The 11,402-nt window shown below is 33.0% G+C and overlaps 1 protein-coding gene and 1 non-coding gene across 2 annotated transcripts; both read right to left on the reverse strand.

The window, feature by feature from the left end:
* Window positions 1-2,496: 2,496 nt before the first annotated feature.
* On the reverse strand, window positions 2,497-9,005 carry LOC131177236 (probable LRR receptor-like serine/threonine-protein kinase At3g47570). The gene is made up of 3 exons (XM_058142201.1): window positions 8,905-9,005; window positions 2,954-3,432; window positions 2,497-2,864 (listed from the first exon to the last, which is right to left on the reverse strand). The coding sequence occupies exons 1-3, from the start codon at window positions 9,003-9,005 to the stop codon at window positions 2,497-2,499; spliced, it is 948 nt and encodes a 315-aa protein (XP_057998184.1).
* Window positions 5,838-5,945, reverse strand: LOC131177241 (small nucleolar RNA R71). The gene has a single exon (XR_009146837.1). It is a non-coding gene; the product is annotated as a small nucleolar RNA R71 (small nucleolar RNA).
* Window positions 9,006-11,402: the final 2,397 nt, after the last annotated feature.

Consider the following 11,402-nt stretch of genomic DNA (forward strand, 5'->3'; position numbering starts at 1 on the left):
TCCTTCAAATCTATCGAGATAGTAAAGAGATTGTCTCCTCTGCCAAAGATAAGCCTTTTGACAAAGAAAGCACTTCCATATTTGTCTACAAGCAAACTGGCAATGATGAAAATGATGATGCCTCATCAATAGAACGTGTTGTTTTTTTAAGCGTTTTTGAGGATCAAGAAATGGCAAGGTTGTTACCTAATTGCAACCATACTTTCCATGCGGAGTGTACAGAAAAATGGTTAACTTCACAGTGTACAGATAAATGGTTAACTTCGCAACCTAATTGCCCCATTTGCCGCACAGAGCCTGAGCTAAGAATTCAGCTGGTGACCCTTGAGGGTCCAACCAATGGTGCAGCAACAGCTCCGCCTTTGGAGCCGGTGAATTCTACATTAACTGTGTGAGTAGAGGGGACGTCTGAGGGTGCAAATCATCTTTTAGCAATAAGCCGGTTGGTGGTTCCATTTCTCGGTTGAGTTCTTTTTGAAGGATATTTAGCAGGGAAAGATCATCAAGAAGGCTTCGATCTATAAAGGATGGAGATTTTGGCCAAAATAGTGTTGTTTTTATGCAGCTGAGGTGCCAGCTAAGCAAACAAGCTCCTCTTCACTTGCTGTTTAGCGTGTGTAAATTACTTTCCTGTTCACTGTGCAATTTTGTGTTTATATGATATCTTTTCTAATTTGAGGTGTGTGATGGATCACAAAAATTGTTCAAAAAAATATATATTAGATGTCTGAAGATGTATTTGGCTTATATATATATATATATATATATATATATATATATATATATATATATATATATATATATATATATATATATATTTTAATACAATTATATATTTATATTAAATTAACATATTGTAATGTATGTGTGTATATACATACATATATTAATTAATAATTATACACTATATATAATTTTATGGTTATTTGATTACATACTAAGTATAATTACTTTTACGAAAGATAAGATAATTTCACATAAATTCACTGCTCATCTTATTAGATTTTTGTAAAATAATTTTCTTTTCCATAAATTAGTTAATTACAAAAATTTTATTAATTTAACTAAAAACAATAAAGTTTCCTTAAATAAAAAAAGCACATATAATATTTTTTTAAAAAAAAATCTAAAAGATGAATTATGTATAGTAAATTTTATTTTAAAATTATAGAACAAGTTTAGGTTTATTAAATATTATTTACTAAATTTTTTAAAAATATTATATTTGTTATTTTAAATGACGTTTTTTTTTCGTTAAGTTAATAAAATTTTTATAATTAACTACTTTACATAAAAAAATAATCATTTTATAAAAATCTAATAAGATAAGCTAGAAATTTACGTAAAATTATTTTATTTTCTGTAATAAAATAATTACACTTTGTATGAAACTAAGTAATCATAAAATACACAATTTAAGTTATAAATGAATTAAGACCAAAAAAGTTATAAATGAATTAAATCACCTATAGCTCTTAATTATAACTGTATTAGTAAATTATATAATCCAATAAATGAATTAAATCATCCTACGCTGATTGAGGACTAGGTATATATTATATGCTGATATTAGTAAAAGTTACTAGGTATATATTATATGCTGATATGCTATAACCATGTTTTCTTTGGAGAATATGTTTATATACTGTTAGAGTCGAGTCTAATTGAAATTAGGAAATATAATTAATTTAGAAAGTTTAGTAAAGTTTAAATTATAAAATTTAATAATTAGAGTTCTAAAAAGATTAGGTTTTAATGGCTTATGTATATGTGTAGTTGGTTGGCGATTATATAGGTGTATTGTAGAGAGCTCATGAAGTAGAGAGTTATTGGTTGGCCATTATATAGATGTATTATAGAGAACTCATAAAGTGGAGAAGAGTATTGAGTTCTGTGAGTTTTATTTGAATGATTTTGAAAATAATAAAAATAATTAGTGTGTATAATTATTTTTTTTATAGTGAATTTATTGGTAGAATAGATTTACATTAAAACATATTAAATTTTTTATTTTTTATTTTATGTGAGTGTGATTTTCACAATATATACTTTTACCCCCCTACATTAGTTAATTAGATGGGAATCTAATCTTCTGCCAGTGATTCGCTTTTCTGTTCTTCTTTCAAATATTAGTGTTATTATCAAAGTAATCATAATAATATTAAATAGCATATTTTCTTTTTCATAAATAAACAAATTTTAAAGATACCTATAGAAGTTAACCTCTTATAATAATCAACATTTTAAAGATATTTATATTAATAATATAATTGTATTATCCTTTGCCGCGCTAATAATATAATAGTATTATAGTATTAGAGGGCTCTTCTTAAAAAAAAAAAAAATAACTGGTGGGCCGCAGCAATGTGCAGGCTTGCCTCTAGTATCCCATTCAAATTCATCGAGAAATAAACAAATTCAAAGATTTCAATTTATTTTAAGATTATTTCGAGAGTTTGAGACGTCTTCTAATCCATTTTAAAATGACATACAGTCCTATCGTCCAATCTCATTAGTCTTTGCTAAAGTAGCTAAGAATTGAGTTCTGATGGTAACGAGTGTTGACAGCACTTGGGTTATGCCATTTCTCTCATCAGGAACTTCAACACAGCATTCCACAGACAATCCCAAAATGAATGATACACCGTCTTTCTTATCTGCAAAATTTTCTTCCCCTGTCAGCAAATTAGCATCTGCTATTTCAACTACTGCATCAGGTAATGCTTCCTTTATATATTCCTTCAAGCTCATTCTTCCACCAAACATGTCATCAGTCGGCTTCTTTCTCTTAAATGTTTCCATCAACAGTATTCCAAAGCTATAAACATCTCCTTTCATTGAAACAATGCCTTCTGATCCATACTCTACACATCAGATTGAAGTATGTCATTAAGAAGTTGAAATTACACAATATAGGATTACATAAAAAGAACAAAAAATTCTACAACATTACCAGGTGCCATATTCCCAATAGTGGCCAAGGTTCTTGTTTGTGTCATAGAATCTCCTTCACCTAAGAGCTTGGCGATGCCAAAATCAGCTACATGAGCAACCATATTTGCATCTAGCAGGACATTGCTGGGCTTCAAATCACAATGAACAATAGGTCTAGAGAAGCCATGATGAAGATATTCCAATGCTGATGCAACATCTATCATTATGTCGAGCCTTTGCAGGATATCCAAACAATAGTTATGAGAGTACAACAACTTTTCCAAGCTCCCATTTGGCATGTAATCCAACACCAATGCCTTCAAGTCAATGTTAGAGCAACAACTTATAATTTTGACAAGATTGCGATGGCGGATATTGCTCATTACCTCACACTCTGCATCAAAACTCTTGAATGCTCCATCTAGTTGCAAATTGAAAACCTTTCTAGCAACATCCATCCCATCACTAATTCTTCCTTTATATACAGTACCAGAACCCCTATACCAAGTACGTTGCTACTGCAGAATCCATCCGTCGCCTGATACATACATTTTGCATAGTCATTTAGGTTTAATTTCATAGCCATTTTATTTGATTATTAGTCACTTTTAGCTACTTTCATTAGTTATTTAGATAGTTTTTCATAATTGCCAATTTTGGATTAATTTGTAATTTTACTTTGTTTTGTAGGAAAAATGGTGTTTTTGAGGGACTAAAAAAAATTTTTGCCATTGATGAGTGATTTCTACAGTCAAAGATGTCAAAAACAAGTTTCAAAGTTAAAGTATGCATTGGCCAAATTGCGCATAACTTGCCGCATAAGTTGTGCAGTTCTGCACAAGGAGAAGAAACAATGTCCCAAACCTACCGAAATCTGCATAAGTTGTCGCATAACTTATGTAGATTCGTGCCTTGCTTATGCGACCTCACGGAAAACTGCATAACTTATGCAGTCTTGCACCCTGCTCATGCAGTTTCGCACAGAGAGCCCAGGAACCAGCCAAAAACTGCATAAGGGACTGCATAACTTATGCAGTCCACTTATGCAGTTCAATAAAGTCTTCATAATGAGCTGGCAGAAGATTTCCTCATAAAAATACACTTCAAACATACCATTTTAGGGCTACTTGTCAGAGAAAAAGATATAAATAGGCCCTTATCCCATTTTAGAGAGGGGAGGAAAAAGAAAAGAAAAGGAGCAGCAGCTGAAGAGTCAAAAAGGGGAGCTAAAACGTCACCCCCTCCATTTCCAGACAGATTTGGAGTTTTCTTTCTTTTCTTGCATATTTCCTACCTTTCTTGTATTGGGTTTCTTTAGTTTTAGTTTATTTTCATGATCTATTTCCTATTTTACTTAGAATTTCTTGTGTTAAACATGGATTGTGAGTAGTTTCCTTTGATTCTGGAGTAAGGGATGTAATATTTTAGTTATTTTTGTGGATTTGAACTGGGTTAGTCCCAATTTAATGAAATTTATGAGGTTTAATCCATTTCTTGTGTGCTTATTCACATGCTTAATGAAGGGCCCCATTAAGTTATGTTCTTAATCCTTGGTTGAAGCAATCAAAGGAAAACCAAGTGATAGTTAATCAAGAAATTGGACTTAATTAACTTAGATCTAGAAATAGACTAAGGGTTAAGAGGGTTTTAATAGATTGATTAAAGAACCTAATGGGTCTTGGTTAATTTTAACTCCACGAAAGTAGGATTAAGTTAATTAAGGCACTCTTTGTCTCACTCGAAAGAGTTTTCAAAGGATTTTAGAATTAATCTCCTTTAAACCCATAAATTTCATGGATTGGGCTAGCTAGGGAAAATCCCAAAATGACTTAAATATGAACCCTTAACTCCAGAATCGTCTTTTATCAATTATTGCTTGGAATTTTACTTTTGAGTGTTTAGTTTAATCTCATTTTATTAATTTTCATTATTAATATTATCAATTTCTTTATTTTGCAAATTATTAAATTAGTCATTGTTTGAATTTAGTTTTGCATTTTCATACCTTATGCTTCAAATTCCTAAATTTCTTTTATTAATTTGATTAAAATACAATTTTTACATATTTTATTTTACATCAAAAATTTAATTGAAAACACAACTCTCCGTGGGAACGATATCTTTTTCTATACTACTTGAACGACCCGTGCACTTGCGGTTGGGACATATTAAGTTTTTGGCATCGTTGTCGGGGAGTTGTTTGTTTAATATTGAATTCTTGATTATTTTACTTGTTTATAGTTTTATCTTTGTTATCTTTTCATTTTGTGTTTGTTTGTTCTTTTTAGGTACTCTTAATCTTTTATGAGAAGAGCTAGAAGCACAAGTGACACATCCTTATTGTTTAATCCTGAAATTGAGAAATTTTGTAGAGCCAACAAGAAAGAAACCAGAAAAAGGAAAGAAGCCTTAAGAGAAACTGAAATTGAAGCAGACATGGCTGATGAAAGAATTAGAATTGGTGGTGGTAGTGTTGGAAATGATCGAAACAATGAACATGTAGCCCAAGTTGAAGAGGTTGTAAATGCTAATGTGCCTAGGGGAAGTATGATGGATCATGCATTTCCTCGTTTTGATGATTTGAGAGAGAGCATAGCAAGACCAAGAATTGATGCAAATAGCTACAAGATGGATTTTGGGGTTCTTCAAATGATTCAAAATTCCCAATTCGGGGGTCATCCTTCAGAAAATCCTCATACTCATCTTAAGAATTTTGTTATGATTTGTGACATGCAAAAGCAACCAGGAGTGTCTGATGATGCAGCAAGGCTAAAATTGTTTCCATTCTCTTTGAAAGATAGAGCATTGGATTGGCTTGATTCTTTACCTCACAACTCAATTACAAATTGGGAGCAGCTCACTGATGCATTTCTTGCCCAATACTTTCCACCTGGAAAAACTCAAGAGTTGAGGAATCAAATGATTGCTTTTAGACCAAGAGAAGATGAGACTCTTTATGAGTCATGGATGAGATGGAAGGAGTTGGAGAGACAATGTCCACATCATGCCATTCCTAAATGGATGATAAACCAGAATTTTTACACAAATGTCACTCCTGCTATCAGAGCAATCATTGATGCTCAAACTGGAGGGGAATTCATCATTAAGCATGAAGATGAAGCTTATGAGTTGTTAGAGAAAATAGCAAAGAACAGTCATCTATGGAGTAGTCCAAGAGGGTCAACTTCAACTCAAAAAAGGCAAGTTGCTGGAATGTATGAGCTTGATCCATTCAACATGATCAATGCCAAATTTGATGCACTCACTAATGTCCTTGCTAAGAAAATGGAGGATTTAAGTATGCTAGTCAGTTCATCATCATGCTCTAGAAGTTCTCAACAAGTCACTTATGCAGAAGGAACAATGAGCTGTGGAGTAGATTATCCTTCATATGCTTGGATCCCAATTTTTCATAGGAGAATCAGCAAAATCAAGCTTCAACTCAGAACTTTTCACCACAACAACAAGGGCATCAATACCAACAACCTAGGCAACCACCACCTAGTTTTCAGCAAAAGAATGCAAATCCTGCACCTCTACCAAAACAGCAAGAACAAAGTTCTACCACAGAAGCTTTATTACAACAAATTCTTGCTAACCAAACTAAGCATGATGAAGAGATGAGAGAGATGAAAGCAAGGCTGGAACAAATGCAAACACACAATAGGATGCTGGAAAATCAGATTGCACAACAAGCATGCTCATCAAGTACCAATTCTATGGGGAAACTTCCTAGTCAAACAGAAAATCCAAGGGAGAAATGTCATGCCATCACACTAAGGAGTGGTAAAATAGTGCATAATGAGAAGAGTGAAAAAGTTGAGAAGAGAGAAAATGAGGAAGATTTTGAGGGAGATGAAAAACAAGAGAGCGCAAGAAAAGGTAAAAAGGAGGTTTAAGAGAAAGAAGAGAAATACATACCTCCAGAGCCTTACAAGCCACAACTTCCCTTTCCACAGAGATTTCAAAAAACCAAGCTTGATAAGCAATTTGGGAATTTCTTAGAGGTTTTGAAGAAGCTATATATAAATGTGCCTTTTATTGATGCTCTTTCCCAAATGCCTTCTTATGCTAAGTTTTTGAAAGAAATTCTCTCAAACAAAAGAAGACTTGAAGATTATGAGACTGTAGCTTTAACTGAGGAATGCAGTACTATCCTCCAAAGGAAACTTCCTCCAAAGCTCAAAGATCCAGGGAGTTTTTCAATTTCATGCCACATTGGGGAATCATGTTCTGTAAAAGCTTTATGTGATTTAGGGGCTAGTATAAGCCTTATGCCTCTCTCCATCTATGAGAAGCTTAACATGGGAGATCTTAAGCCAACCCACATTTCTCTTCAGTTGGCAGACAGATCAATTAAGTATCCAGAAGGGATCTTGGAAAATATACCACTGAAGGTTGGAAAATTTTACATCCCAGTTGACTTTGTCATTTTGGACATGAAAGAGGATTCTCATATCCCAATCATTTTGGGGAGGCCTTTCCTGGCTACAGCTGGTGCTTCGATTAATGTGAAAGGTGAAAAGCTTACTCTTAGAGTCGGAGAGGATCAGTTAGTCTTCAATATTAGCAATGACAAAAAGAAGCAACATGAAGATGTAGACTCTTGTTTGAGAATTGATATAGTTGATGAGTTAGCAAAAGAGCACTTTAGAAAGAGTTATCCAAAGGCTTCTCTTAAAAGTTGTCTTGTCCATGAAGGGACTATCAATGATGAAAATCCAAAAGAGGCTGTATTTGCACAATATTTGAAGAGTAATCCACCTTGTCATATGGCACCAATCTTTCAACTTGAGCAAGTGGAGAAAAGTGAGGTCAAGCAACCATCTCTCAAAGAAAAAGATGCACCAAAGGTCGTCAAGAAAGAAATGGTTGGATTTTTAGACAAAGCAACAAGGATCTTCTTATGTGATGGAAAGAAAATGAAGTATAGATTCATTGAAGCACCTATTGGAAATAGAGGCAATAAATTCCAATTCCAGCCACCATGAAGCATGACAAGGGTCAAGCTAAGGACCATAAATTAGCGCTCTTGGGAGGCACCCCAAGTTTCTTTATTCTATTTTTATTAAGTTTATTCTATTTGCATTATTTTTGTTTTAAATATCCCTCAAATTCAATTTTGACATTGTTGAATTTTTCCTTTTGTAGATGCATTTTGAAGGACTAGAGGCTATTGCACTGTTGGGAAGTTATTCTTACTTGATGTTTTAATTGTTTACTTCCCCAAAACTGATTTGTTTTAGTTGCCTTTGTTGCAGATTCTTTTAGCTTGTGCAAAGAAGTTTTTGTGAGCTAATTCTACAGCATATGCTGTCAACTATTTCTTATTGGCTAAGGTTGGGTGTATTATCTTCATATATCTATGTCTTTAATGTTGGTATTATGGTGAGTGGTTCATTTTTGTGGTTGTGAGCTCAATTGGGCTGTGTTATTCAATTTTATGGTGCTAGATTGGAAAAACTAAGCATGCATGATTTGTTTTTATGGATAAATGCAACTTTCTGATTGTAGTGCAGTGGTATTGGTTCTTGCTAAGCTTAAAATGTGATTAATGTCAAGCTGCAGGTTTTGAGTTGAAATGATATTGCTCACAAGTTTTTGTGTAGAAATTTTTGCTATCATGAACTTGAATGTGCAACTAATTTGGATTTGCATATGTTGATGAATTTTTATGTTAACTTTTAATGATTCATGCAATTTTTTGGCTAAAAATTCTCATTTTTAATGAAGTTTAAACATTAAAAGTCATTTTCCCTTGCAATTTCCAAATTTGCAAAGTGATTTTATCAACTTTTGTTTCTGCTGAATTATGCATAGGCAAACTGCACAACTTGTGCAGTTTTTATACTTCATTTTTGTCCTGTTTCTCATTTCTGCCGAAACCTGCACAACTTAGTGCATAACTTATGCAGTTTCGCATCACTTAACTTCCTGTTATTTCATTTTTGCCGAAACTTGCATAAGGACCTGCATAACTTGTGCACCATCACCTCCATCCCAGCCACCACCTCAACAGCAGCACCCCCATCCAGTTCAGCAGCAGACCCTTTAGACAAGGGCAAAGCCATAAAAATAGATTGATTCTTGATCTATTCTTGTTTAGCTTCTAGTAGTTTCCCTTTATATACAGTGTTTACATTTTTATAGTTGCTGGAACAAATTTAACTTGCTTTGATTTAGTTTGCTGAACAAATTGAATGGATGGTAACTTTGGCTTTTCACTGTTGCTTTACGATTGTGAGCTCCAATTTTGCATACTAGTGTACATTCCTTCTTGACCCACAATTCTTTTCATTTTTTCTATTATATAATTCTGCTGCAGTTTTTAGTCCACTGCACAACTTGTGCAGTTATTTATGCAACTCATTTCAAGGTTTTGTATGCTGCATAACTTGTGCAGCCTGCTTATACACTGTATATATTTACATACCTCTGCTGGTGTTTGCACATTTTTCCTTGATATATCATTATGCTGCAGCTTTTCAATATACTGCATGGTGTGAAACTCCTTCGCAAATGTTCGCATAGCACATGCGATCCCTTATGCAACTCATGCCATACTGCACAGCTTATGCACTCTCCTTACGCACTTGTTCTGTACAGCATTTATTCTGCATAACTTGTGCAACTTTCTTATGCATCACCATCATCTCTTGAATTCACAATTTAGCTGCTAAATCACTGTCTATGCTGTAACCTTTCACATTTGCTTTTCATTTCACTAATACAGTTATTCATTTTTAACTTGAATTTCACTATGCACTACCTTAGACATTGAGGACAATGTCCAATTTTGAGTTTGGGGGTATGCATTAATGTTTTAATTTTGATTTTTGCAAAAAGTTTTCACATTTTAATATAGGAAATAGTACAAAAAAAAAACATTTCATTCCATTTCATTAGCATACACATACATTGTAATTAGATTGCATACATTATATTGTACATATATACATACATTACACATTATCTAGGAATCATACCATGTAGATATTACAAATAGATTTGTTTTATTTAGTTAATGCATTGCTCAATTTTTTTTTTTTAGGAATCATGCATTTATAAAATAAAATTTTTGCCAAGTCCTTTGAGTTATAGGAAGTTGCTTATGAGAGTGATTTGACTTACCTTTAGTTGGGTTTGTGGATTGAAAGTTTCTTAAGAGGTGCAAAGTTTTGAAGTGTTTGTCGTTTGCCTATATCTTCTTAGCCAAAAAGCCATCCAACTAGTCATTTGGAGATGGAAGTGTTTAGAGAGAGCTATAGGATAAAAAGTAGTCAAGTAGTGTCTCACCAATCCTAGAACAAATTTTTTAAACATTTCGAGGCGAAATACCAGCTTGTACTTGAAAAGAGAGATGATTAGGCATTCTTTGATTTAAACCTTCTCATTTTAAACCTTTGGCCTTTTTTTCTAATTAAAATTAACCCTTGCAAACCCCTTTGAGCCTTTTTATTCCTAATTTTTCTTGAAACCCTTATTGCTACCTAGCCAATGAACCAAACACTCCAACCCTTTTCATGAGGATAATTGAATATTAGGTACACTTTATACTCTGATATAAAAAAAAAAAGAAGAAAAATATATATATATATATATTAATGAAAGGGAGAAGAAATGCTTGTCATCTTGTAAAAGTGCTAGTATATGTGTTTTTCAATATTGTCATTCAAATTGAAAGAAATCCACCCAAAGTAATTAAAGGAAATGAGTTTGGGGGTGGCATTTTTAGGGACAATCATCAAGAGAAAATACAAGATACAAGTTTAAAGTATCAAAGTGTCCCTCCATTTTTATGTATTTTGTAAAATATGCTAGCACTTGACAATTCTCATTGTGTATTTCTCTCCTCCATATATATATATATACAAAAAATAATAATAATAATATAATAAGAAGTGTACCTTATGTTTTCAAGATTGAAAATATTCTCATGCTTTGAATCCTTTTTCCCCTTTTTCTTCTTAGCCTCATTTTGAACCCCATGGCCGCATTACATCCCTAAAAAGACCTTTGATGTCTTGATAGTACTTGCTACATTAGTGGAGATAGGAGTAGGGAATTTGCCTATGGGATTGGAAAATTATTCATTCATTCATTCAATTCCATCATTCTATATAGAGACACTTTGACTATTGATTGTTCTAGAATTCCTTTTGAGCATGACTCTCTCTTTTGATTGGTTGGTTTGGGAATTTTGGATGATATTTGACTTGATGGCTAAGCGGTGAAAGTTTGGATAAGCATTAAATTCTTTGCATTTTTGAAGGATGGGTATATGGATTGTTGGTATGGCTAAAGGTATGTTAAGTTACTTTAATAAGTGATTTTCATAGCTCTTTGGACAAGGCACCCCTAAAAATTGCATTATATTTTAAAGTTTGCTTGAGGACAAGCAAAAACTTGAGTTTGGGGGTATTTGATACATACATTTTGCATAGTCATTTAGGTTTAATTTCATAGCC

The sequence above is a fragment of the Hevea brasiliensis genome, unplaced genomic scaffold (genome assembly GCF_030052815.1).
Source record: "Hevea brasiliensis isolate MT/VB/25A 57/8 unplaced genomic scaffold, ASM3005281v1 Scaf374, whole genome shotgun sequence".
Taxonomy (NCBI): domain Eukaryota; kingdom Viridiplantae; phylum Streptophyta; class Magnoliopsida; order Malpighiales; family Euphorbiaceae; genus Hevea; species Hevea brasiliensis.